This window comes from Pelecanus crispus, chromosome 1 (genome assembly GCF_030463565.1).
Source record: "Pelecanus crispus isolate bPelCri1 chromosome 1, bPelCri1.pri, whole genome shotgun sequence".
NCBI lineage: Eukaryota > Metazoa > Chordata > Aves > Pelecaniformes > Pelecanidae > Pelecanus > Pelecanus crispus.
The window spans coordinates 103989005-104015315 of NC_134643.1; the positions used below are offsets into that span (position 1 = coordinate 103989005).

General features: G+C 39.1%; 1 protein-coding gene across 1 annotated transcript; it reads left to right on the top strand.

Moving 5' to 3' along the window:
* The first annotated feature begins 480 nt into the window (after positions 1–480).
* Positions 481–24447, top strand: TMPRSS7 (transmembrane serine protease 7). Its single transcript, XM_075719833.1, has 15 exons — positions 481–548; positions 1970–2163; positions 3052–3090; positions 6455–6683; positions 8058–8188; positions 9445–9557; positions 11227–11333; positions 14475–14611; positions 15786–15893; positions 16517–16627; positions 17790–17910; positions 19397–19564; positions 19745–20013; positions 21927–22063; positions 24277–24447. The coding sequence occupies exons 1-15, from the start codon at positions 481–483 to the stop codon at positions 24445–24447; spliced, it is 2103 nt and encodes a 700-aa protein (XP_075575948.1).
* The last annotated feature ends 1864 nt before the right edge of the window (positions 24448–26311 follow it).

The window sequence follows — 26311 nt, forward strand, 5'->3', positions numbered from 1 at the left end:
AGAGGCCCCTTCCAATCTCAGTATCTCTGTGATTGTGTGGAAAAAGCTCTGATATGTGCTGTTAACTGCATCTCAGTAACAACACACAAAAAGTACATGCTTATTTCCTGAAGACTGGCCCTAAGTTTCAACATCAGGATAGGGAAGCCCTCTATGGGATTTGCTGGGCAAAGAATGTGCACTCTTTTCAAAACTCATTTATTTGGAAAAAGCATTGCTGTACACGTCAGCTGACCATGGGCAGAAGATATGATGTTCCCTGCGAATATTGGACTTCTTATGGGTACATTGCAGAGCTGGTTTGTTCATGTCTGCTGCTCTGCCTAGCTTGGCTGCTGTATGTCTGGAAATGTGTGCAGATTGTATGTTCTTGGTGGGAAAAAAAGATATTTCTAGGAAAGCCTAGGCATATAATATCTCTAGGTATGGCTGATTTTCAGAAATGCTAGATCTTCATTGGCTTAATACTTTCTCTTTCAGATGAACTTCGTCTACACAGCTTCCTCTTTCTCCAAATTTTATAAGCAGTCCGTAGTTTCAGAAGTCAGGTAAAACTGTGGTTAATGTAATTGTATTTCTGCTGGGTAGTATATAATGTAATGAGCCCACAAAAGAAGCCTATTTTTGGTGGTTATGATTTAATATCTTTGCTATGCACTTGTACCAATAGCAAAATATATTTATAACCTGTACCAATTCATTTCACAAAAGTAAGGGCAAACTAAAGTCATGTAAGCAGTTCCTCGTCTGCCAGGAGTATAATCTGAGGTAAACAGAAATAGTGTCCCTAAAGAGGTTTGGTGATGCTTTGGCTGATAGGTTATACAGAATTTTAACCACTTAAACATGCTGTTAGAGCACAACTCTGTATTATTGACCAAGTTGTGCATATTTTATGAGTAATGTTATTGGTATAAAACTGTTTTCTATTGACAGAAGAAGGGGTAAATCCCTATACTGCAATAAAGTACATTTACTGTAGTATTATATATGCAATTAATGCTAAAGGATTAGTTATTCCAATCCAATGATCTTTAGGAGATAATCCAGCTCTAATTCAAGTAGATATGATGATGATTTCCATAGATCTCAAAAGTCAGGAGCCCTCAGGAAGTCAGCCTAGTGAAGATCCCCAACTGGGTGTGAGGAGTGTGTTTTGGCATTTTGTGGTGTTTTGGGGGGGGTTCTTTTGTTTGTTTTGGTGTTTTTGGTTGGGTTTTTTTTTTTTTTTTTTTTGAGAAAATACATTGTCGTGGTTTAGCCCCAGCCAGCAACTAAGCACCACGCAGCCACTCGCTCACTCCCCCTACCCCGATGGGATGGGGGAGAGAATCGGAGGAGTAAGAGTGAGAAACACTCCTGGGTTGAGATAAGAACAGTTTAATAATTGAAATAAAGTAAAACAGTAATGATAATAATAACAATATCATAATGATGATAATAATAATAGTAATATACAAAGCAAGTGATGCACAATGCAATTGCTCATCACCCGCTGACTGATACCTAGACAGTGCCCGAGCAGCGACCGCGGCTCCCCGGCCAACCCCCCCCCCCCCTCAGTTTATATACTGAGCATGACGTCATATGGTATGGAATAGCCCTTTGGTCAGTTTGGATCAACTATCCTGGCTGTGCCCCCTCCCAGTTTCTTGTGCCCCTGGCAGAGCATGGGAAGCTGAAGAGTCCTTGACTAGCATAAGCAGTACTTAGCAACAACTAAACCATCAGTGTGTTATCAGCATTCTTCTCATTCTAAATCCAAAACACAGCACTATGCCTGCTACTAGGAAGAAAATGAACTCTATCCCAGCCGAAACCAGGACAGACATTCAGTGTGTCAAAGCAACAAGGCAAGATGGAAATAAGTCATACTCTTCTAAATTTGTACTTCAGAAGCTTTTGTTGAGAGTCTAGTCTTCAGAAAACTTTCAACATGATGGTAATCTGTAGGACCTTTTTATTTCAGTAACAACAACAACGGAGGTCTCCTTATTCATTTCTGGATAGTATTTGTGGTACCACAGACGAAAGGCCAAGTGCTGTGTGAGGATTGTGTGGCTGCCATTTTAAAGGATTCCATTCAGACAAGTATCATTAACCGGACCTCAGTGGGAAGTCTTCAGGGCCTTGCAGTCGACATGGACTCCATTGTACTAAGTGGTTAGTATTAGCACATACCTATATCCTTGAGGAAATACTTTGTGAAGCAAATATTTTTATCTTGCAGTAGCAAATTCTATAAATAAACCAAAATATTTATCCACCACCTTTAGCTTCTAATACTAACATGGGGGGGGGGGGGGGGGGGGAGGAAAATGAAAATAAAAACAAAAAAATATTTGGGTTCAAATCAAGGTACGAAGTATCCCTGTGAACACCGATTGCAAAACTTCCTTTACTTGGAGTGCTTATGTTCAAATTCAGGAGTTAAGCTTGACACCTTGTAGCCAGCTCAGATTTGGGTTAGTCTGTGACTTTAAAATTATAAAAAGATGAAGGGTTAAGCTTTCCACATGGATCAAACTTTAGCTCCTCCATTGAAAATGAGGTTCTTGTCACCCCTTTATTAAAGATTAAGAAACAGATTATAAAGCTGCCCATTCTTTAAACAACTCCTGTGCCATTCCTATCTGGGGAAGAAATTAGCAATGTAGGATTCAAGTATCTTTTTTAATGTAATTAGCTCCAAAACATTGTATGATTTTCAGCTCTATGATCAAAGGACAGAACAAGCTTCATTTGAACAAATGAAAGCTGAAAAAGACTTTCTGGCCAAGGGTGAGAAGATAACCTCCTGTGTACCTCTGTCTCAGTCCTTCAATTAAATTTGACTGCTTAATTGACATAATCTCTTCTTGCCTCAGGCTCTAAGATGTCTGGGGACATGATACCTCCAAAGCTGCTTGCAGAATTTGTAGAAATGAAGGTGGCTTGGGCAGCCTCCCTTGTTGAGTTTAGTGTTATGATTAAAGAAGTGTGATTGAATTAAACCCTGAATTCTGGATTTTGGGCAAATGAGAAGACTCACACAACGCTCTTTCTGTGCAGCAGGTCTTCGGTCAGATTATTGGTCAACAACAGGAACAGGTAATTCACCATTTTGGCATCTTCCTGGCAGAGGAGACGTGACGAAGCTTTTAGTTCATGTCTTAGACTTAAAGATACCGTTCAGTGTTAATTTAAGTGGGTTAAATTCAGCCTTAAATTTATGTCCTGAGTTGCTGTAAGAGTGGCCAAGAGTCTTGCATGCCACAAATACAGAAATTATTTGCCTTTAGTCTGACTGGTAAATTTTTTAGATGTACCTGGTGGCATGGTAGGAAATAAACTCAGTCGGTTAGTTGTTTGCTATTCACTCTGTGTTGAAGAGAAGATTAAGCTTTTCTAAACTGGGCAGTACGGAATTTAAATCCATTTATTGGCTTTTGAGATAAACAAGAGCAATGCTTTTGTCCATCCTTTATCCTCCTTTACTCCCTTTTCTCCAAGGTTAATGAGTTTTTCTTTTGAATGAATTCCCTGATGGAAATTAGTTTAAGCAGTTCAGTTTTGCCAGGGTTATAGGAGACACTACTTACACACCTGCTTGCTTTCATGTTGTAAACCCCCCAGTAGAGTTCTGTGGCAGCATGCAGAGACTTTAAAAGCAATTTAAAAGTATAATGCATCTATGTTTGCTAGTATGTGGAGTAGGTACCTAGAAAGAAAGTGCTACTCGACTAAACAATAGTATGCCAAACACCTTTGATTCAGACACCTGATAAGTCTCTGCTGGGCCAGCAGTTGTCAATCAGATAGGAATGTGTTGGCCTCCCTTGTTCCTCTGACACAGGTTTACTTTTCATCTTGTGTAGTTGCACCCTTTCAGTATAAAGAGCTTTATACCTTTCCATGTCTGTGTTTGTCTTTTTTGAGACATTAACTTGTACTATTTGAACAATTACATTTCTATCTGTGATTTCTACTTCTGTTGTCTTTGCAAGGTTTTAGCTTGCATGCTTTCTCAGAATTCAACAATTACTTTTGTCAGTGCAGCCAAGTCAAGGTCTCCTAGTACTGCTGTCCACAGGTGGATTTTGGGTCACAGGCCATGGGTTGCAATGCTTAGATTGATATTGGCCCATAATTTCTCAAAATTCAAGTCAAGTTTGCTACAGCATTCGTTTGCTCAAAATCTTTCCTGACTTAAACTGCGAAGCATAGCAATATTAGCCTTTGTCACGTCTCCTTACATGAATTTTAATTATAGAAAAGAATTTTGTGCATTGATGTTCATGTGTATAGCAATTTCATCTCCCAGTTCAGTGTTCCAGGGCAGAGGAATTAGTACAGTCAGATCTTATGTTTCAATTTATTCCAGAGTGCATTCCCTAAAGGACAAGAAAATAAGAACACTGCAACACAAATATTGATTCTAAGGCTTTTTTTAGGGCTTGTATGGTATCTTTCACACAAAGGGAGAAGGGTGACCTGCCATATTCTCTTCTTCGAGGGACTTACAATGTAGTCAACCACAGGTGGCAACTGGTATCTATGAGAAGCACAGTGCTGGTGTGCAATGAAGTTGCAGGGGAACAACAAGATGGATTGCCACAGGAGTTGTGGAAGTCTTATATTGGTGCAGTTTCATTTGTTGGGGTACTTTGAGTGCATCTGCTTAGGACTATAGAATACGGTGCAGAGGTTAAAATGCCAATGCAACAGCATACAAGGCAGGTTCATCGCTTGGTTGTATTTTGAGAGCAATGAAGTTACTTTGGTATGAAGATGCACCTAGTTATTAGTTCAGGCACAGCACTGGAGTGCAGATGTACTGAAGAATGGGTTGGAGAAGGGACTTGTCATTCTCAACAGCTGAACCTCTACTTCCATTGCCGTGTTATCTGGCTATGCAGGGCCTGTTTAGGTAAAGACTGTATCCAGCTTTGGCGTGCATTACTTCTAGTTCCAGAGCTAGCTCTGAAATCTCTGCACCATGCTCCTCACCAGCAGTGAGCTCGTCACATTCTAAACTACTTAGTAGAAATAATGGCAGTCACATAATTCTAAAGATTATGATCAAAGCTGCCTTTGCTAGGGGTGAGTCAATAAGCACAAATAACTATTATAAAAAGAATGTTATTGGGAAGAGATAAGAACAAGAAGGAAGAAGGAGGAACAATGGCTCAACCAAAGCTTGAAATAGTTATAACCGTAATTCAGTTGAACGGTATGTGACCCTTACAGATTGTTAATGAACATTCATAACATTAGTTTCAAGATTGTAAATTAGATATGGAAGTCAGACAAAGCTTGCCACTTCCTGTCTTGATTAGCTGCTGGTTAAAAGGCCAACATTTAATTTGAGTCAACAGTTGATAATGAACGTTCACAGTGTTTTAATTGGTGTTCCGTGATAGTAACTATTTCAGAGACTTGTCTTTTTAAGAGACAGAAATTAATGCAAATATTTATTTTGGATTTTATTCTCCCTAATTTGCATTTTCCTCCTTCTTACTTTTCAAAGAGCTATGTTAAGAGTTTTAGATATGACTAAACAAAAAAATCCCTAAGCTTTTTGCTGACTGGGAGTTGCAATATTGAATTAAAATAAAGACCTCAATATGTTTGACTTGAAAGCAACAGTTGTTTCAGCTTAATTGGATGCAAGTAGGGTAATTTTCTGGTGATTCTTATCTAAATTATGGCACAGCTTTTTTTTTTTTTTTAAATAAAAGTGTTTTGTAGGCTAGGCTATATCGTTTACATTTCATGGTACTTCCATTTCTAAGTGACTTCTAGTGCTGCAAAAGTTTTCAAGACTTGACAGAACAAACTCCTGGTCTGAATAAATTTTGACCCTGCTTTGAGCAGGACATTCAACAAGAAAGGTCGTAGCATCCCTTCCAGCCTGAACGAATTGGTGAATCTGAATTTAGTGGCAGCACTTGCAGCTCACTTCACAATAAAACATTGAGAAGCCTGATGTTTGAACAATAATCTAAAAAACCCAGAGTAATACAAAAATGTAGCTTGATTTTTATTTTGTTTTTATTTTATTTATTATAAATATCCTGATATCTGTAGGGGTGAGCAGTTGATTTCTGCCTTGATGAATATTTCCCGGTGAACAATTATTTAAGTACTTTATCTGCTGGGAGCTCCACAGATCTCTAACGGCGAATGCCTGTTGTACAAAATGGCGGTGCTTTTGTGCAAATACCCTACAAGGACTTATTTACAGCACTGTTTGTGATGTTCTGTAGTTTTATGAATAGGTTTTTCCTTGACCACAGACTTGTAACTAAGACACAAACAAAGAGTAGCATAGACTACTTTGTTTCCACATTTAGTTATGCTTTAATATGTTGCTATAGTTTAAAATTATTTTCAGGATTTTTTGGTTTGTGCTCCATGAGGATTAACAGTTTTGTAGTGAGAGTCCAGTGTTGAAAAAGTGACATTTCCACAGGAACAAATTGTATGTATGATCTGTATGCTGATCACCTACATAAGCACTTGCCTCTGGATATCCATGCTACCTCGGGGGGAACAATCTGCTATTTTAAGCTGATTGCATCGGTTGGCCATCTTATTCGTCTTTCATTAGTATCCCTTCAGATTGAAGCAGATAACTGCATCACTGACTCGTTAACCGTTTATGACTCTCTGATGCCAATCAAACATAAGATACTGTACCGGTGAGTATAAATTTTCATTGTGAATTCATGGACAGTCATTTGGGGTTTTTTTCTGTAGATTTGTCAACTGCATTATTAGTGGATTTTCATTTGGTTTGTTAAAAATACTCTGATTGTCGTGCATTATACACACAACACCTGGCAAAATACTTTTTTTTACAAAAGTGGAGAAGTTGATCTCCATAATGAAAGAAAAGTTAAATATTTTTAAAGTTCTTCTTTATTCTTCAACTGGAGTGCAGCTTCACCTAGCTGTAGAACTATGAGAAGTTCACACATTACTGGGTGGAATTTTCTGTTTCTTATCAGGAAACAGATGCTAGCTAAAATAAAACATCAAAATTTCCTCCCCTAAGCAAACTCTTCTTCCATATGAAGATTAGTGCTCTTCATATGAAGACTGAAGTATCTAAAACTAAGTCTTGTGATTCTTTGGATACTTTCCGCCACTTGCCAGTTCAGCACTTTTTTTAGCTGCTCTATTTGAATAGTTTAGAGGGTTATTAGAGGGTTATTAAAATCTAGAATTGAAGTTCTGATGGGTTGAGGGATATGGACTATTTTTAAAATTTTTTTTTTTTTTTTGGTCTCTTTAATGATACAGTAGGCTTGTTTGGGGATTTTTCCACTAATTCCACAGGGCTCTGCCATACCAAAAGGTGAAGACATCACCTCCATCATGTACATGAAGAGGTCACTCTTTTGACCCTGAAATTGTTTTCTCTGGCCTGTCAGTGTGTGTATAAGCCTCAAAAAAAGGGCATTGGCTTTTCAGTTCCCTTCAAGAGCTGTCCTCTAGTAATCTGAATCACTCACTAACTTGTCTATAAAAAAGCAGACGGTGTTCACTTGTTAGTATCTGTAGAGGACTGAGGATATCTGCTAGGTAATGCATATGGAAGGTAACTTTTTTTATGAGACTAGTTGATTGACTCAGGTTCTTAATTTCTGACTTGAAGAATAACTTGCTTGTCTTTCCCACTGTCCAACCCCAAGCTAAATCTGTTGGTCTAGTAAAGTAAATTTTCTCTTTCTACAAGCTTTTCTTTACTATTGGCTTCATTCATTTTTGCTTGGAGTGAGGCTGAAAGTCAGTATTATTTCCTAGAGCTAGCCGTTCTGTCTTCCTTTTCATGTATGCAATTTCTTTCTTTTTTTGTAAGAAGTGACTTTCCAATACTGAGTTTCTAACTGGCCTTGTAACAGGCTCTTTTGTGTTTAAAAGCATAGAGTTTTTACTAGGCTTTGAAATAGGTAAGCTCTGCACCAGTGGAAAACTTATCCACAGAATGAGAACAATGTGTTGAGTTTTTGTTTTGGTGTTTGTTTTTTTACTGATTGCTTATGTATGTACTCTCCTTTCTTCCCCCTCAGAGCTTGTGAATCAGTCAATTCATTGGTGTCACTTGTGTCCACAAATAATCTCATGCTGATAACTTTTAAGGCAGCACAAGTAAAGGAACAGAAGGAATTCCATGGATATTTTGAGGTCATTACACAAGAAAGTAGGTTTGTTCTGTGTTTGGAAATGTGTTTACTGTATTCTTTCTGTCTAAGATCCCAAAGTGGCTGTCATGTTCATGGCTATGGATAATGACTCCTGTATTTCAGTTTCTTTTTTTCTACATGCCTGTCTCTCCTTCATCTCCTCCGCATCACTGAGTGTCTGCCGTCCTCTTGATTACTTTAATCTGTGCAGATTAAAATATGGAGAAGACTGAAAGCAGCACTGACTGAATTTGGTTGGTCAGGAATGCAATGTGCCAGCAGATGGAGTTGTTATTCCAGGTGTAGCACTGCTCTGCCCTCTCTCCTGGTTTGGGACTCGGTGATAGTGTTAAAGGTGGAAGGAGTTTGGCACTAAAAATACTTTCAAGAAAACAAAACTTCAGCAGCTCTGTCTGCATTTTCTGTCGGTCCTTGCCTCCTCATTAATGCAAAGGAGTCAGTTATGTTTATGCGTCAAGTCCATCATCTGCTTTTTATCGCTTTAAGCTTTAAGAAGTGGTTAGATCATAATCACAAATAGTACAAGGAACATGACGCTAGTAGCACAAGGAGAAAAATCTAACACATTCCAATGCAAGGAAATTCAAGCTGCTCAAAAAGATGCTGCATATTTTCCATGTTGAGAGTAATTGAGCATTAAAATACCATCCTAAAAGCATGTGATAAAAGCATGTGATAACTCCTCCATCATAAGTAACTTTAAATTCAGGGCTGTTATTTTTGTTTGGTTGGTTGGTTTAAATTCAGGGCTGGGTTTTCTTTGTTGGTTTCTGTGTGTGTGTGTTTTGTTTTTAATGAATTCTCTAAATCCATTAAGCAGTTAGAAAACGAAGTTTTGGCTTCCAGGAGGCTGATCAGATTAGCACGTTGTCCATTTCTCTTCTAACTGTCTGCATTTTAAGACTGGAGATCCTCATGTGCTACTGTGGTGGGGATGTATTGATGTGCAACACTTCACTGACACTTGTTTGCAGAACTGCCTTCAGTGAAATAACCAATACATAACTTCACAGTGTTTTCTCCTGGTCCTGCAGAGCCCAGCAAGCATTTCTAGATTTTTACATCCCTTGTGTGTCTGTCTGCATCATTGGGAAGGTTATCTTTTTACAGCTTGAACTCAGATAAATACAATTCCTAGGCTGCCTTGTTTTGCAGTGGAAGACTTCTGATAAATTTGGGTGCTTAGCCCACTGAATAGCTTTGCTGGAAATATATTAAGGTTCACCAACTTTTGCCTCACTTTTTTCCCTAGGGTGTGGAAAAGCAATAGTGACAAAAGAGAAAATTGGCTATGAAGGGAGAATCACAAGTCCCTATTACCCAAGTTATTATCCTCCAAAATGCCTTTGTGCATGGAACTTCCAGGTAACATGAATCTCTTTCTCTCTTAGGCACTGTTGTGTGTTTTGGGCACATGGAACCTGTAAGTATAGAAGAAACCATTGTGTAGCACGTAACCTGCATCCTTACAGATGTGGCGGTTTATAGAAACGACATAGCTGAATAGCTGGCTGTGCTCAGGTTTCTTGTGTTGGGTTTTTTCTGTTCTTTTTTTTTTTTTTTTTTTGTCCCTGTGCACTTATTCTTAATGAAGAGAACATAGTTCCTAAGCTGTCCTATTATAAAGATGAAGAGCTAAGTTTTCATGTTTAGCCTGCATAATTGCTTCACAGCAGAGAATGTAAGACATGACTGGTTTTTATTCCCCTCTTCCCACCCCCAAAAATTTGGGGAAAAAATATGTACAAAAGAGTCCTCTAACCTAGTTATTACTACTGTTTCTCTGATATCTCTTCTCAGTCTATTTTGTTATGCTTGATAAATTGAATTTTTGTCTTCTGAGATGTTCTGTCCTATCCGTACAATCCCACAGACTGTTTTTCTTGGTATCCTTTTTCTGCATCTTTTCAGGTACTTGCCTGAAAGCAAACAACTGAAAGTTCACATCTGTTTAAAATACTTTTGTCATGCCTTGTCTGATGGCATTAGTATTTCCCTATTGATGCTGCTAAAACATCATCTTTGACTTATGGTTTCCCATTAGTGTTTTCCTCTCTAAAGAATCTAGCAATGGATACAATGCAGTCCACTGGTTACCCATCTTTCTGCTCGTGCTACTTATATCTGTTTGAGCTAGTGGTTGCCTATGTTGAATCACACCAATTCCAATGGAGTCCAGCTAGCCATGACCTACAACCTCTTCCTCTTCTAGAAAGCTAAGGCGATTACTTTTTTGTTAAACTTTCAGGTCTTCAATTCACCCTGGACTTCTGAGGGAAAAATTTCTGGACACTTAACATGGGCAACCCCCAAGATTTATTTCTCAAAACAGTTTAATTTCCCAGTAGTTCAATGTTGAAACTTCCCTCATTTCCCAAATCATGTTTTCTGTAAGACGGAAGGAGAAAAATCTCCATATCTGGATTCTTGTCCTGAACTAGCCCTTGTTTTTAAAGGAACATTGCCTTGTCTTGCAAAAAGGTTCTGTTCCTTTCAATAAAGGAAATTTTAATTCATTATGAACACTCATAGTACTGCTGGGCTTAAAAATCTTTGGTAAAATGCTAAAGAATGCTTGGCTGAGCAGGTGCTAGCAGAAGACTACAATATTGTGGCAGAAAAAACTCCTAGCATTACAAAGGCAACACAGGCATTCAGTGCAGTATTTTAGCTAACAATCTGCTGGGGCTGTGTGTCCCTACACAAGTAAATTTGGATGCATTTGAGTGCTTTGATCTTGATACAAATGCTGCTTTCTATGGCCAGTGGCTTTTTGAAGATGAAAGGACTGTTGGCTAGAGGGGGAAAAAACCTACAGCTGTGGTGGGGCTTTGCCGACCTTTGCTTTTACTCAAGACTGAATAGCTGGCAGGTGTCTCAAGTGTTGGCTGTTGAGCTGGCAAAGTCAGCACAGCTCCCAAAACATGGCATTGCCAAGCACTGTAATTGCTGAGATAGTACACAAAAGTCTTGAGACTTATGTCCACAAAAGGAAAAAGGTGACCGCTTGCACTGTCTTTCTTGTTCACAACAGACTCCACAGAAGAACCTTGGTATAGCTCTGAAGTTTCATAACTATACCATCAGCGAGAAGAATATTAAAGGCTGTGAACGAGGATGGTGGAAAATTAATGAACACATGTAAGTACTTCTGCAGGGGTTATTAAACTAACTACCAAAGTAAACTTTCCCATCACTATTGCAGCTTGCTCAGAGAGTTTCCACAAAGACAGAAATACTTCGCTGGTGTCTCTTACCATTCTTTCACTTTGGCTGATGATGTAACTGAATCTTTGTAAAATATATATACATATAAAAAAGTTTTCCATTGAAAAGTACCAGAAAGATGAAAACAAGAGCCTTTGGTACTCTCTGGAGAGAAAGAAATGGGAAGACCTGGATGAAGGTGGATGTCCTGTGAATGCTAAAATAATTCTGGGTTTTCTGGGACCATTGAACGACGTCTGTTAAAACCCTTTTAAGTGTAACTTAATTCCATGATTGCTCATGAGGACACCAAACCTAATTAACTTCTCAGTGAAAGCTATTACAATCAGATTATTGGGAACAGAAGAGTAATTGCTTCTGCATTCGAGTCACTGACTCCTGAAAGAGAGACCACACAGATTGGCTGCCAAGGTACCACTGTATTTCTTAAGAGTTTTTTTTTTTTTTTTATTAAAATATTGCTGCTATTTTGTTATGAAAATACTGCTGCTTTCCCATGCATCTTGTCCACCCATTTTTTCCTCAATTTTTTTAAGTCCTCTTTCAATCACTGGCAGATGAAGCAAGGTTAGATTTAGGATGTTGGAATCTTTTTGATTTTTTTTAAACCTTGTTCAAATGGAAACCTCAGTAAGGTCAGACTTGAAACTGAATTTCTGAACTTGCTAAGAAACTAAGCAAAGTCAGCCAGGCCTTTAGGAGTGTAACTGAAATAATTACAGAGAGGAGAAAAAACTTTCCCTGTTCTTTGATACCATGTTGTACTTAGAGAAAATTGAGTTTTTCTGAAGCTCCTAAAGTTGTGCCTTGATGGGAATTGGTTGCTGGACTAGATGGGCACACAAAAACACCAGTCAAAACAGACAACATCTGGTGTGTTTGGGGTTTTTTGGCGTTCTTTTTATGACAGAACTGGAAAGATTTGAGATAGTAGGGGTGGCTGAGATATGAATCAAATAAAGGCAAGATATGGAGGAAAAAAAACAATGATGGGTTCATATTGTAAGAATTCTCTATATGAAAAAGCAGTTTTTAAATAAATCTGGAGAAATGGCTAGTTAAACACCAGTAGAAGGCTCCCAAGGATCTGTAGCTCTATCTTACAAATCCCACAAGCGTATGGCATTTCTCACTGTGTACAGGAGATAGCTTCTTTCATGTAGCTGTCTCAGCTCTTCCACAGATGGGCAGAAGCTTCCTCTGCTTCTGCCGAGATGAGGTCATTTTATGTGGCTAAGAAGTGGTCAATGCAGCCTGCATTTTTTTTTTAAAATGGTGCTAAGGTTTGTTGGAGGGAAGTTGTCTAAGTTGTTGACAGAAGGAGAAATGTAGAAAATGTCTGTGGGCTAACTGAGGGGACTCAGATGGTTAGGTGGCATTTTGGTATGGGCTTTGGCAGGCTGTTCTAGGTTGGGAACGTTGATGACAGATACACTAAAATGAGTGAGAATGAGACTTCCTGTAGCAGCAAGTCTTCACTCGTCACTCTTATCCCTGATTTTTTTTTTTTTTTTTTTTGACAATTACCTTTACTATAGTAGAAAGCTATTACATGAACTCTGTTCTTTGCATCTGTTTTCAGGATGTGTAAGAGAAGTCTCTTTTTTTAATTGTTTTGTTTGTTTATTTTTCACATTGCTGGAACAGAATCTCCTAGATCTGTTAAAAGGATGTTTCATTTTCATAGGGTGAAAAAAAGCACATATGGAAACACATGAATGAGCATGGCCATTCCCTATGGCATGCTTCGGTGGGGTGCACAGGACACCAGGCAACATCTATCCACATAGAAATCACTGCCAATTTCCCTGCATTCACTGACATGAAGAGTAGTCCTGGTGCAATGCCTGGTGTTGCCAAAATAAACAAGGAAAATATTTACCTCTGGATCATAGCCCATTAGTCCATTTAACAATACAATAATCCATTTGCGTGCCCTTCAAGTTCATTCTAACAGCAAGTGTGTGTGCCAAGTGAACTAAGAGTCAATACAGCTGCTTCTGCTCTTAAATCTATTTAGACTGATAAGTACTTTTCTCGACAGGAGTCTTAAAGCCAGATATTTTTTCCTAAGTGCTGCTTTTTTGGGGTGTTTTAGTGGAATAGAGGAGAGTCCTTATTTCCACTTCTAGAACAACCTGCACTTGTCAATGTTCACTGGTTTACTACATTTAAAACTGTCTCTAGTTTTTAAATCATGATCCAGCAACCTCTGCCTGTTAACAAGGTTTTTTGGGGTTTTGTTTGTTTGGTGTCCTGTCCCCCCCCGCCCAGCTAGAGTAGCATCTAAATGCCAGTTGCAACAACTTGGGCATCTTTAGTGAGAGGGACAATAGAAATGCATTAGCAATGGGTGGATTAAATGTTTGCTGACATCAGGGAGCATTTAGGTTTCTCTAAGTGACACCTAGGCAGAAGTCCAAGGAAGCTTCTTGCCAAAATGGCAGCTTAAAGTAGATGTGCATGCAAGGGATTTTTTTTTTTAATCTAGACTAGTCATTTGAAGACATGACTTTCAAAGGTAAAATTCCAGAATGTTAATGGTAGATGAAGGCTGGGTGACTACTCAGAAATATTTTCAGTTTCCCTAAATCTTATTCTACTCAGTCTCCAAAGTAATTGGACCAATTTTATCCCAGTACCTTTGTGCACTCTCTTTAGGGGCAATCCTCAAAATCAGAGCAGCTAAACTTGCTCTCCACTGTGCTGACATTTCCCCTCCCACCAAATTTACTTAAGTCTTTCTAAGAATCCAAATGTTTTGAAAACAGATATCAGAAGTGATGACATAAAGACCCCTGTTCGTCTTGATAAATTTCTTCATTACATCTCTGTTCCTCTAAACTTTCCCGCAAAACATTCTGCTTAATGTGTGTGATCATGAAGGATTATGACCAGCATTTTGGGGAATTTGGGTACTGTTTCAGATTTTTGTTCTTAATTATAGTATGGCAGCTGACTGTGTTGCTGAATTTTAGTGATGTTGACATTTAAATTGTACGTAAGGCAATTTTGATGTGAAGGCTGCTCTAGAACTGCATTGAACGCTTTTAGGTACTGCGGTTATTATGTTGATCACCAAACAGTCTTCCACATTGCAAGTTCTGCTGTCAACATCGAGCTTCAGTGCAGTTCAAAGGTCTCGGAGAAGCCACTTCTGGTGGAGTATGGGAGCTATAACATCAGCCAGCGTAAGATGGATTTTATCTTTTTCAACCCATCTTTGCATTTCAGACCTGTGAAGCAGCATTTTTCAGGTCCAGTAGGACTTAATCACATTTACGCAGGAAATTCTCTGTTGCATTTTTGTTCATTTTCTTTTCAAATCTTACTAAGTCAGGTGACTAGCAAGCAAAGAGCTCATCAAGGCTATGCAGCTAAGGTTTGTGGGCATGTGCAGCATGCTCTGGTTTCCTGTACGTACACAGTCTGCTCTCTTCTGCACCGTCCTTAAAGCTTCTTGTGTGGCTATGGCCATGGTGCAGTCAACTGAAGTCTGCTGTTCCTGCTTGTTTTCACCCCCAAGGTTTTGTTTGCAATATTTCTGTTACTACAAAGACTTCCAGGTAATGAACAGAGGGTACCGAATAACCAACTGCTTATTCCAGTGTTTCCATCAGTTAACATACTTTGTGTGCAAGTAGAAGTCTGAGCTGAAAAGACATCTTAAAAAGTTGATAAAATAGTCTACTGACTGTGAGTTTTTTCAAGTCCTGAAATAGACAACTGTTTACTGATACTTTATCCCCTGTGTTAATCTTACATATTCATGCAAGTCGTGAACAAGCAATGGTTTCTAGTTATAGCTACTTGTCACATTAGAGCATTTTTACATTGCATGTATGTGGAGTATGTAAAAAGATGGTAACTTCATGATTTCATTTTAATTTTAAAAGGCAAACAGTTATGTAATTCATAAGTCACCTCAATACATGTTGCTAACCAAAGTTGCAAAGTGCTTGCAAATTTTGGTTATTGAAAGTGAGGCTGTCCTTTAAAAGACGGTGGCATTCTAAGCTGTCTTGTGTTGCACCATAAAACACTGGCTGATTTGGTCCAGTCCTAGTGTAGAGCCTGCAGTACATATTGCAGTAACAGCTGAACTGGAACTTTAGAGATGTTTTTATTTCTTTTTTAAATCCTGGTTTTCAACATCGGAACTCAATTTAAGTGCTGGCAGTGCATGCAGACTATCAAAATTAGATCAACTTTATCATTCCTTAGAACAGCTTAGTGACTGTAAATTGAAATGAGCTGGCAATATTTGGGAAAAGGAAACTTAAGGATTTGGGCTTTTTTTTTCTGTTGGGTGTGGTTTTGGTTTTTGTTTGTTTTTGTTTCTTTTCTTTTTTTTTTCCCCTCCAGCATGTCCACCTGGACACTTCAAGTGTTCTACTGGCTTATGCATCCAGCAGATGCAGCGCTGTGATGGGATAAACAACTGCTTCGATGAAAGCGATGAACTCTTTTGTGGTTTGTATTCACTTACTAGAGATCTTGACTGGAAAATTCAGTGAATGTATTCTCTAGTCTTAGAAGGCTGCTGAAACAAGGTGAAATAAAAAAGATGTTTCCAGCTTCCTTTGTATCTCCAGATACATCTACAGATGTCAGTCTCTTGAGTGCTTAATTCCTAGTTAATTAGCAAGGTATGAAACTAGGAATGAAGAAGGTATGGCACTGGAAAGCATGCGAAAGTAAGTTAGATGTGCAAAAATAGCTGTAATAGGCTATATTTTAGTTTTTCCTCATGTGATAAATGCTGTTAATTATAAAGTTTTGTTCTATTTTGAGATTAGTTACTTTATTTTCCTTGGGGACTGACAAATTGTGGTGCATAGAGTAGATAAGAATGATAGTAAATGTCCATGGTGAAAGAGGGTTAGAACTTGGGCCATTCCACTTGGAGCAATGTGTGAACTGGGACAGGTCACTGAACTCTTTTGTGCTTTATTTTCTCCATGCGTAATGTGGCACTCATACTCATCCTTGTACCGTTGAGTAAAGCTATGAAAGTGGTAGCTGGGCATAGTCAGAAAACTAGTGTTAGCATTACAAGCATGCTTCTGTAGCTGATTTGACTCATGTTTTTAAAGTTTTCCCTGAGTGGAACTGCAACTCCAGCTTTGCAGTACAGGATAACCTGCTTGCCTGCAATGGAGTAAGTGATTGTGAGAATGGAAAAGATGAGCAGAACTGCACCCACAGTAAGACTACTCTCTTGATTTTTTTTTTTTTCTCTCTTCTATCATCTATCCAGTCTGACTTGAATACTGAATGCCATATTCGAAGAGTTAAGAGGCACTATCAAATCTAACTTAGGCTATATAATTCTGTTCAGTTTTCTGATATCCTTATAAACAAGTTGTTATTAATTTTAAACTGTTTCTTTTCAATGAGCTCATGAACATCTGTTTCAGCAAAATACTGGCAGAAGAATTAAGTACTCTAGGTGCAGGATGGGGATCTAGGGGTTTAAAGCTTGAATCCCAGATTTTATCTCTTTGAAGCATAGTATGTGCAAATTATTTCCTGGATCTGTTTTACCATCTGTAAAATAACTATAAAAATGATAGTTTCTCTGGAGTAGTTTTCAGGGTTATAAGGTTAATATGTTCAAATTTCTATGGAAGCTATAAATTTAGCATCAGGCACATGAAAGTTTTGAGTCAGCCATTTCTTTAACTTCGTAGAATAAATGGACACCATGACATATGAAAGGGAGCACAACTGGGAAGTGCTGCAAGTAACTTTTTTAAAAGAAAAGTAATGTTTTTTGACCTGCTTCACTAGGCAGTCTGTGTAAGTGGTTACAGGATACTTCTGTGTGTTGACAAGAAAAATAGATTGGCTTTGAATGGTCTCATTTATTGGGAGCTACAGGGAAATATGAAAACGCCAAGGTTGGGGCTGCAGTTTAACTGAATACAAATAGTAAGACTGCTTTCACTACTATCTTTGATTTCATATTTAATACTGAAATATAAAGGAGGGCTTCTTTCCAGAGTACTGGATGTTTTCTCTTTTTAGCCTGACACTTGCTCTAGGGATAAGTTTTCATTACTATATCCATATTCATTAGTGCTATGGGAAAGGATAGGAGGAAATCTTTGTTCAGACTCAGCCAACTTGATGCAAGCCTTAGTATAAATGCCGTTCTACTTAAACAGTTTATTCTAACAGAGTATATATATATATAAAACTAACAGAGATTAGTTTAAACCATGCCAGCCAAAGTGCTCTTTTGCTATGTTCCCTCCTATCTATTAATACATGTATGAATCTTTTATGTGTGCAGACATGTCTTCACATGTTAAGCTGAGCCAATAGTGGTTTCATTTGGTTTTTTTCCCCCCACAACTATTTCAGGTATTCCTTGCACCAACCACACATTTAAGTGCAGGAATAACATTTGCATTAGGAAACAAAACGCAAAGTGTGATGGGACTGTGGACTGTATTGATGGAAGTGATGAAAGCAGCTGCAGTAAGTCCTTCTCAAATGTTCATCTTTTTGAACTTTGAACTTTTTACACAATAAAGCCCTTTATTTCTTCCTGTTTTGGAGTGAATACAACTCATGCAGCGGGTATTGAGTTTTTATTGCGTCCTCTCAGTGATTGCGGGGTAACGATCACTTATCAGTTTACTTCAGATCTGGTTGAAGAATTTCCTAAGTTCTTGTGGGAGGGTGAGCTTACTGTTATGGGGAGTCTTAGTGAGCTGTGATGCTTATTGTAGCTATGCTAAGGAGCAGGGAAGCAGGGTTAACTGCAGAGTGAACTTGGCTGCTTCTGTTGGAGTCAGACTGTATTTGGACTTCAGGAGTGACACAGCTGCAATGAGATAAAAACCATAAATTTTTCATTTCTCTGACTCTTCTGGATGGTGAAGACCCCAATATTTTGTAGTATCAAGCTAGGTTCTAGTCTCAAATCTTCCTAAAGTAACCCCTGACCAAGCTTTTCAGTTTGTTTTGCTGTAAAGTGAACAGGTGATGGTTACTGCAGTAGCAGTGAAATGGGGATAGGATTAGCTGCTTAAACTGAATATTCTCAGGTATTTTGTCTGGCCTTCAGCTGTTTCTGGCACACTACTTATATGTCAAATCTGCCAGCACCTGCCTTGGAATCCAGTAGGACATCTTAAAAGACTAGCTATATGCCTACTTGTGTTTGGAAACATTAATGCTGCTTTTGACTCTTTGGCTGAGTGCTGGAAAGTGCCCAGAACCGTTAACACCTATGCGTGGGAGTGTGGGACTAAAACTCCTGAGCACAGGCTTTATGTGCGTGCACTGGGGATGGGCATGAGGCCCTACATAGGGGTCTTTCTCCATTTCTCTTCAAATCACAGCATGCAGCTTTTTGTGCTGAGACATGACTTCTTCACCTGTGGGTTAGTAGTATATAACATTTCAGACTTTCAGTTGTTTCCATGTAAATAATGATTGGACCACCTTGTTTCTAAAATAATAAATTACCAAACTCCACATATGTGGCTGCTCCTATAAACATTTTTCTTGTATCATTCCCACAGTTTTGTCAAGAAATAAGTGTCCTGATGATGATGAGCTTCCTTCCTTCCCGATGGACTCCTTTCAGTTCAGGGCTGACAGTATTACAAAGAGATGAAGGATTGTCTCTCTTTATATATTCATTTTGATGCTTATTAAATCAATGGATCCTTTGACATTTCTGGCACAAGAAATATTTAGAGGTCAATTTCTGCAGCAGAGCTAGAAAAGAAACTTATTAAGTTTTCCAGGCCAATTCCTTTTTTATGGAGTCACCTCTTGTTTCAGGGATAGAGTAGCCAAATAGAGAAGTTTTCTGATTAGAGCAGGACAAGGAAATAGATCTCAAAACACTTCAAAGTGCAAGATCCTTTCATGCCCTATGTGGGAAGCACTCTCGTTAAAGGAAAGCACTGGGGATGGAGATTATAACCTGAAATCTCCCTTGCAGATTGTGGCAGCAGCAAGAGCAGCAATCCCATCTCTCGGATTGTAGGCGGTACGAACGCTGAGGAAGGTGAATGGCCCTGGCAGGTCAGCCTCCATTTTGTGGGAGCTGCTTACTGTGGGGCATCAGTGATATCAAAAGAATGGCTTGTGTCTGCAGCTCACTGCTTTCAAGGGAGCAAGTAAGCAGTTTTCCTCCTAACTCTGTCCCAAACATCATTCAGCATCCCCAAACACCTTTATCTTCCAGGGTTTGAACCACACTGAGGTGGGATGTGCACTCATCTTTCATCTGCCCTGCTGCTGGGGGGTGTTTTGGGGTATTTTTAAAAGAGATGGCTTGTTTGTTTGCTCCCAACCAGGCTGGCTGACCCCAGAGCATGGCGTGCTCACCTGGGGATGCAAACGCAAAGCCGTGCAAAGTTTGTATCTGCGGTGAGGCGGATCATTGTCCATGAATACTACAACAGCAGGAACTACGACTATGACATTGCACTGCTGCAGCTGAGCAACCCGTGGCCAGACAAGATGAGCCATGTCATACAGCCGATCTGTGTGCCTCCCTTTTCACACAAAGTCCGCAGTGGTGACAAGTGCTGGATAACAGGTTGGGGCCAAAAGCAGGAAACAGGTGAGTTTTGTAGCTTTGGTTGAGCTAATTTTGTTCCCAGGTAAACAGCAGCCTTCACAGCTGTGGGTGTGTGCAGAGGACACCTGCTTTTTGTTGCATGGCTGAGTTATACAGAAAATCATGTTTTGAATTTACTGTCCTATGGAAGTAGGTTCCTGCATGCATGTACCTTCATATGCTTAGGAAAATTGGCTGCTGGTCCTGTGGATCTGGAAGACCTTTCTGCTCGTGTTGTTAGCTAAGACTTGCAGGGAGCTACGCTTACTCTGAAATAACATGGTATTTGGTTTTCCTCTTTGTTACTCTTGGAGGTGTGTTAGCACACCTAAATGGACCCTTTGCTGCTTGCCGCAGGAAGATGAAGCTCTTAAGTCTTCCTCCTCCTGCTTGCAGCCTCTGTATGCTGAACAGCCCTGTGGTGCCAACCCCAGCTGTGAGGTGCCAGCTTTGTCCTTGGGGTGCAGCTTAACAAAATGGCCACCCCATTGACAAAATGGCCGCCCCTGTAATGGCAGGCTGCCCCATGGCAGGGGTAGGCCTGGCTCTCCCACCACCTTGTCCTGAGCTGCATCTTCCCTCGTGCAAATGCTGGTACCTTCTGCCCCTCTTGTGGCTGCTTTCCTAAAGTCCTTCCAGTATAAGTGTAGGTGTGATGGCTTCCCTCGCCATAAATCATGTAACTGCCACTGCGCCAAGCCCCGGGTCTGCCAGCACAGGCCTGGCCCAGCGGTTTGTCTGCACCTGCAGGGCTGCTCTGGCCCGGCCTTGCCTGCCCTCTCAGGGCTGCCAGCACCATGCCGGCCCAGCCACCCCGCCACTCTCAGCGGAAAATACGAGAGGCAAATGCTTGGTGCGAGGCAGAAACAGGTAGTTAACCTCCAGCATTTTGACTTGATGTTCACAGACACAGTTACCACCTGCCAAATGACATTTAGCCTCTCTATAATAGCTGTGAGAGAATATATGGTTGCGAACCAAGTGCAAAACACCTTACCAGGAGAGGATGGCGGTACGGACGTGTGGTGTGGTGCAGTGTCTCTCTTTGGACTACTGGCTAGTCACCCGTGCAATTTAACAGCTGATATTTGAAAGAGAAATGTGATGCCCCAAAAAGAAGGGATTTCTTTTCCCTGTTCCCCTCTTTTCCCTTCATTGGTTTACACAATTTGATTGCCAAATCAATCTTCTAAGTATACTTTATTACATAGAAGCTTTATCAAATTCTGAAACAAGGTTTCATGATGTGAACCAGCACTTGCATATTTGAGTAGGTTGGTGAAGGTTCTTTGGTTATATCCAGATTTTGAGAGGATCACTTGGTGATATTATTGGAGCTGTCGTATTGAAAGGAGGGGACAATTCCATTTAATTCTGTTTTTCCAGAAGTATGTCTTTTACTGAGAAGAGGTATTTTAGCAAAATTTTCAGACAGAGAGGGCCAAATTTGAGATATGTCTTTATGCTGCCAAAAGAGTGATTTGCATTCTGTAACTCTGACTCATACTTTTAATTTTGGATCCAGCCCCTTCAGAGACACCACCGTAATTGCAAATCTGTCTTGTGATGATCCAAATACCTTTGTAAAATCCTGATTCCTTTAAAAAAAAAAAAAAAAGGAACAAATTAAGAAATCTTGAGACATTTTTCAAAAGGCATTAGAAAAAAACTTTTTGGCCAACCCTAGTGGTTATGCCATTGTATCTGGTGTGGCCAAAGGTCTAAGATCACGTTACATAAATGCCTAACACTTAAGTGGTTTTCTGTGCTGTTGCAGTTAGTTGTTTGGAATCTGGAATAACTTGGAGGTCAAAAGTATCTGTGGATATTTTCTGAAGACTTCTTGTTTTGCCTTTCAATAGATGAGTAAAATGCTAAGCTCTGTTGAATCATCCTTCTTTCAATTTGTTTTTCAGGTGATGAAGGTTCAGCAATTCTTCAGAAAGCAGAGGTAGAAATTATTGACCAAACATCATGTCATTCCACATATGGGATTATCACAGCTAGGATGTTTTGTGCTGGACTAATGTCTGGGAAAAGAGATGGGTGCAAAGTATGTATCTTAGCACACCTTGCATAGAGTTTATCTTGTCTTTCATTGCTGCATGATGAGATATAAGAACTGACTGGCAAACCACTTTGTGGTCCATGCGTTTCAGTTTTGCAAAACAGCAATGTAAGAATTTCTCTATCAGCAAATCTGTCATATGGGTATTTTCAGAGTTTTGCTGCTTTATGTATATGAATAACATCACTAAGTTTCAGTTGCAGGCCAAGGGCCAGTCAATTTGCAAGTCCAAATAACAAGTTGAAGTCAGGCAATTTTTGGTACAAGAGTCTCTTGATTGAAGAAAAAGCTGAGAAACTAGCTTGTCTCTTTTCAGGATCCCTCCCTCTCTCCCTCCCAACTTGGAACTACAGGGCTATCTGATGAGATGCAGACAACTAGGCATAAATTTTCAAATGTATAATAAAACTGATCTGGAAATGCTGAGAGATAATAAGCGTGAAGTTCTGAATTTACTTCTAGTCAATAGTAGTAAAACTATATATATATACACAAAATATATAGAAATATAATATATCTTATTTTGTATTATGTTATATAATACATGCTACATTATTTTATATAGAACTTACATAAACCATATATATATATTTACTGCTAAAACAGTAGTAAAACTACTATTTTTTTTTTTTTATGATGGAGATCTGGAATCCTCAAGATGTTCTAGCTTTCACTGGTCTACATAAAAGTGAGAGACACCACAATGACTCTCAGGGCAAGCAATGTCTGAGGGCTTTCTGAGGGAGTATAATGCACCAGCTGCTTTTTAGATATTAGAGAGACCATTGACTTTAAGCCTCATTTTCACTAACTGGAGAATTTGTTTCTCCAGTTATCTGTCTGGCCACTCAAGATATAGCCAAGGAAAGGTATAATTTACAGGCCTTTTGGCTGTATTTCTGTAAGGACGAATGATGTGTGTCTGTGTCTGGCAGTTCTTGGAGCTGATCAAAATGTGGGATGTCTGTTTTGTGAAAAATGCTGGTGTTCCACTTTTCTTTTGCCCCAGGAATTAAACAAAAAAGTTGAAAATGTGACTCCCTAAATGCAAAATCTTAATTGTCAAGGATGAAAAAAATGATCTTCTAAGTTGAATTGCCTCACAAAATTGTTAAAGATTTAAGATAATCCTGCTTTGAACAGCAGCTGACTTGACTTAGATAATCTCCTGATATCTCTGCCAACCTGCATATCCTAAGATCCTATAAAGTTAAAGCAAATAATTTGCTAGCTCTAACAAAATATATGCCTAGAAGGAAGGTACTTGTCTTGCAAAACAATTAAGTGTAACCAACTCATCTTTGGCCTTTGGAAATCCTTTATTGCATTCAATGCTTTGGTACAGTTGAATTTGATACCAGCTGTGTGTTTCAGAGAGGTTGTGTCTACAGCAGTCTTACAAGAAAGTATAAGCGTGGTCCAAGAGATTTTCCCAAAACGGTGGCAATTTTTTTTTTTTTCCTGAATGTCTGCCAATACATCTCTACAAGAATACCATATAACAGAAGAGCACTATTTGCATTTTCCTGTATTATGGAGTTATGCCATGCTGTATAACACTTTGAAGTCTATAACCGACTTCAGCTGCCCTAATTAAAAATGCATTGTGTGCACCTAAAGATTACCTGCTGGCTTGTATCTACTATAGGACAACACTTCGGTTTTTTCCTTCTTAATTAAAAAAACCCCAAATCAACTGAGGGATCTAATCTGTTTCCATTTATTTTTCATTTGAAAGAAGTTATCATTATTAAATACCGTAACTGTATTTTAATTTTTAATTTTTTAACAAAGCTTACTGTTTTTTGGAGTCCTTAGGTGTGTAATCTATAAATGGACGTGCATATTAAGTAGCAGATTTTGGAGTTAGCTGTAAGTTTGAGGCTCAGAAGTTAATTGTGAATTTTAAGCCTAGTTCATGAAATGTAATATCATTATTATTGTCTTCAAAGAGTGAGTGCTAGCCCTCTCTTTTGTGAAAGCGCAGATTTTAGTACAACTGGGCAATCCCATCTGCTTCAAAAAAAAAACCAAAAAACCAAAAAAACAACCTCTTGACTATCTGATGGTTTGAACTGTGTGAATGGGAAAATATAATCGCTGTTGGAATTACTCAGGCAAAATATCTTCTGTGGAATTTTGTCCCAGTTTTAATAATTTGTATTGTAAACACATATGACTTAATATATTCTTTTTAGGGTGATTCCGGTGGACCATTGTCATGTCAAAGCAACAGAGATGGAAAATGGTTTTTGACTGGCATTGTCAGCTGGGGTTATGGATGTGGAAGACCAAATTTCCCTGGTGTCTACACAAAAGTGTCAAATTTTGCACCATGGATTCACAAATATGTGCCTTCAGTCTTGTAACTTGAAAACTGGTTTGCTGGAATACAACATGTCATGGATATCTTCATTAAAAATAATATTTAGTAAAACTGTTCAGTGGTGGAATTTCTTTGCATGTCTCCCTGCTGACTCAATATTTGATTCTGGAATACACATATGGAAGTAACAAATACCCTTTCATCAATCCTTGGTGAAAGAAGTAAAGACTGATCTTGTTGTGTCTGTTCTATGCAGATGTCTGGAGATACAGGAGGAGGTACAATAATAAACTTCTGGCACTTTGTGTTCATTTTCCAGGCACCAGCTAAGTACATGCGCAATCATCTATTGGGAAGCTGAAGAAACAATTGACCAGCTGGAGACAGCTTAAATCTTACTCAGTCATTTCCTCCAAGATGTGTATGGCCCAAAACAGTAGTGACTGTGAAGTAGCAATCAACTGTTAGTACTCTTGCAAGTACTACTTTCCTTACCTCCTCCATCAAGAACAGCTGATAGAGGGAGGGAGAGGAGGGATTGCAGAAAGTGAACTCAATCCTCTCAAATCTGTAGAGCCCTTGTTTTTGGAGATCAGAAATTCTACAGTTAAGCATGGAAGAAAGGATTAGTCTTATTCCTTCTCCAACTTTGTTTTAGTTAACTGCATGGTTTGGAACTACTAACTCTTTTATTTCCTGCCTTAATTTCCCCATATTCAAGATTATTTACAGTTCATCCACTTAAGAATTTAGATTCTTTATCTGCAGGCAACCTTAACAAGATGAGTAAATATGGTGATGTGTATTTATTGCAATGATCTTGTCCTTGTCCAAGTAAAACTGATGCTTCTACCCTCCGAGAGGTGTTTTAAACTGCTACAGAATTAGGTTCTCTGATTGTATATAGTTTAAAAAAATCCTGATATGATTTTTAGAGATGGCGCAAAAGAGGTTGTATTTCCTTTAGGCTTTTTATGTGGGTTTCCTTTCCATGAAGGAGGTGGCAAGGTATCAGTCAATCAGCAGGTTGCATGTGTAGCCGAGATAGGCTGTTTGAAAAAAAAGAGGACTTGAATAAAACAGTCTGTCTACAGCTGTAGTTTGTATTCCTGAGCTGTGAGGATTGCCTTCCAATTAAACCCTTTTGTAGCCTCCATGTGATCCGTGTTGGCATTTGCTTGTTCCCTTTTTGTTTCCTGGAGCTGAGGTTTCTTGGGCCTGTTCTGTGTTTTCAGGTTTTGTTCTTTGTGTGCATGTGCACTCTCTCTCTCTCCATGTATGAAATATGTTATTTCCCTGCACATACATTCTTGATTTTCTTATTTTACATGCAGAATGCCCTGAACTTGTTGACTTGCTGGCTTAAAACCGGTTTTAATTCCAAACAGGAAAAGTAAGCATGAATTGCTTTGCAATTACATTTGTTCCACGGTACCAGCTTGAGGCTGGAAAATTCAGGTGGTCTGTGGAATTGTGCATTTCTTCTCTCTCCTAAATTATTTCTGTGGATTCCAGCAGGTTTCATTAGAAGTTGCCTCATTTACCTTGCTTTGGGACTTGCTTTACCTGTAAATTGCTTGCATGTCTATTGCTCTGTGTCATAAATTATTTCCTATTCTTGTATTTCCGAAAGAAGTGGGTAGTTCATCTGTTTTCAAATGATGGGATCCATATCCTACTTAGCCAGTTAGGGAAACAAAGAGTTACAGTGATGGTAACTTTTCCTCCCCACCTTCTTTGATTGCAGATCAGCTGGCTCCAGCTTCATGCAGTATGGCAACAGTGAAATGAGAGAAGCCTGGTGTGCATGGCAGGGAGAGCAGTAAACTATTCTGGGTTATGTTTAAGAAATGAGGTTCATTTAGGACTTTGTTTTTAGTTTGTCAGAAGGCATTTGTCAAGGCACC

Bases quoted from the DNA above. Each gene is read 5' to 3' on its own strand.
- TMPRSS7 (XM_075719833.1), top strand. From the start codon at position 481: ATGAACTTCGTCTACACAGCTTCCTCTTTCTCCAAATTTTATAAGCAG. The intron at 549-1,969 runs GTAAAACTGTGG...TTTTTATTTCAG, and splicing joins TCCGTAGTTTCAGAAGTCAG to TAACAACAACAACGGAGGTC. The intron at 2,164-3,051 runs GTTAGTATTAGC...CTTTCTGTGCAG, and splicing joins GGACTCCATTGTACTAAGTG to CAGGTCTTCGGTCAGATTAT.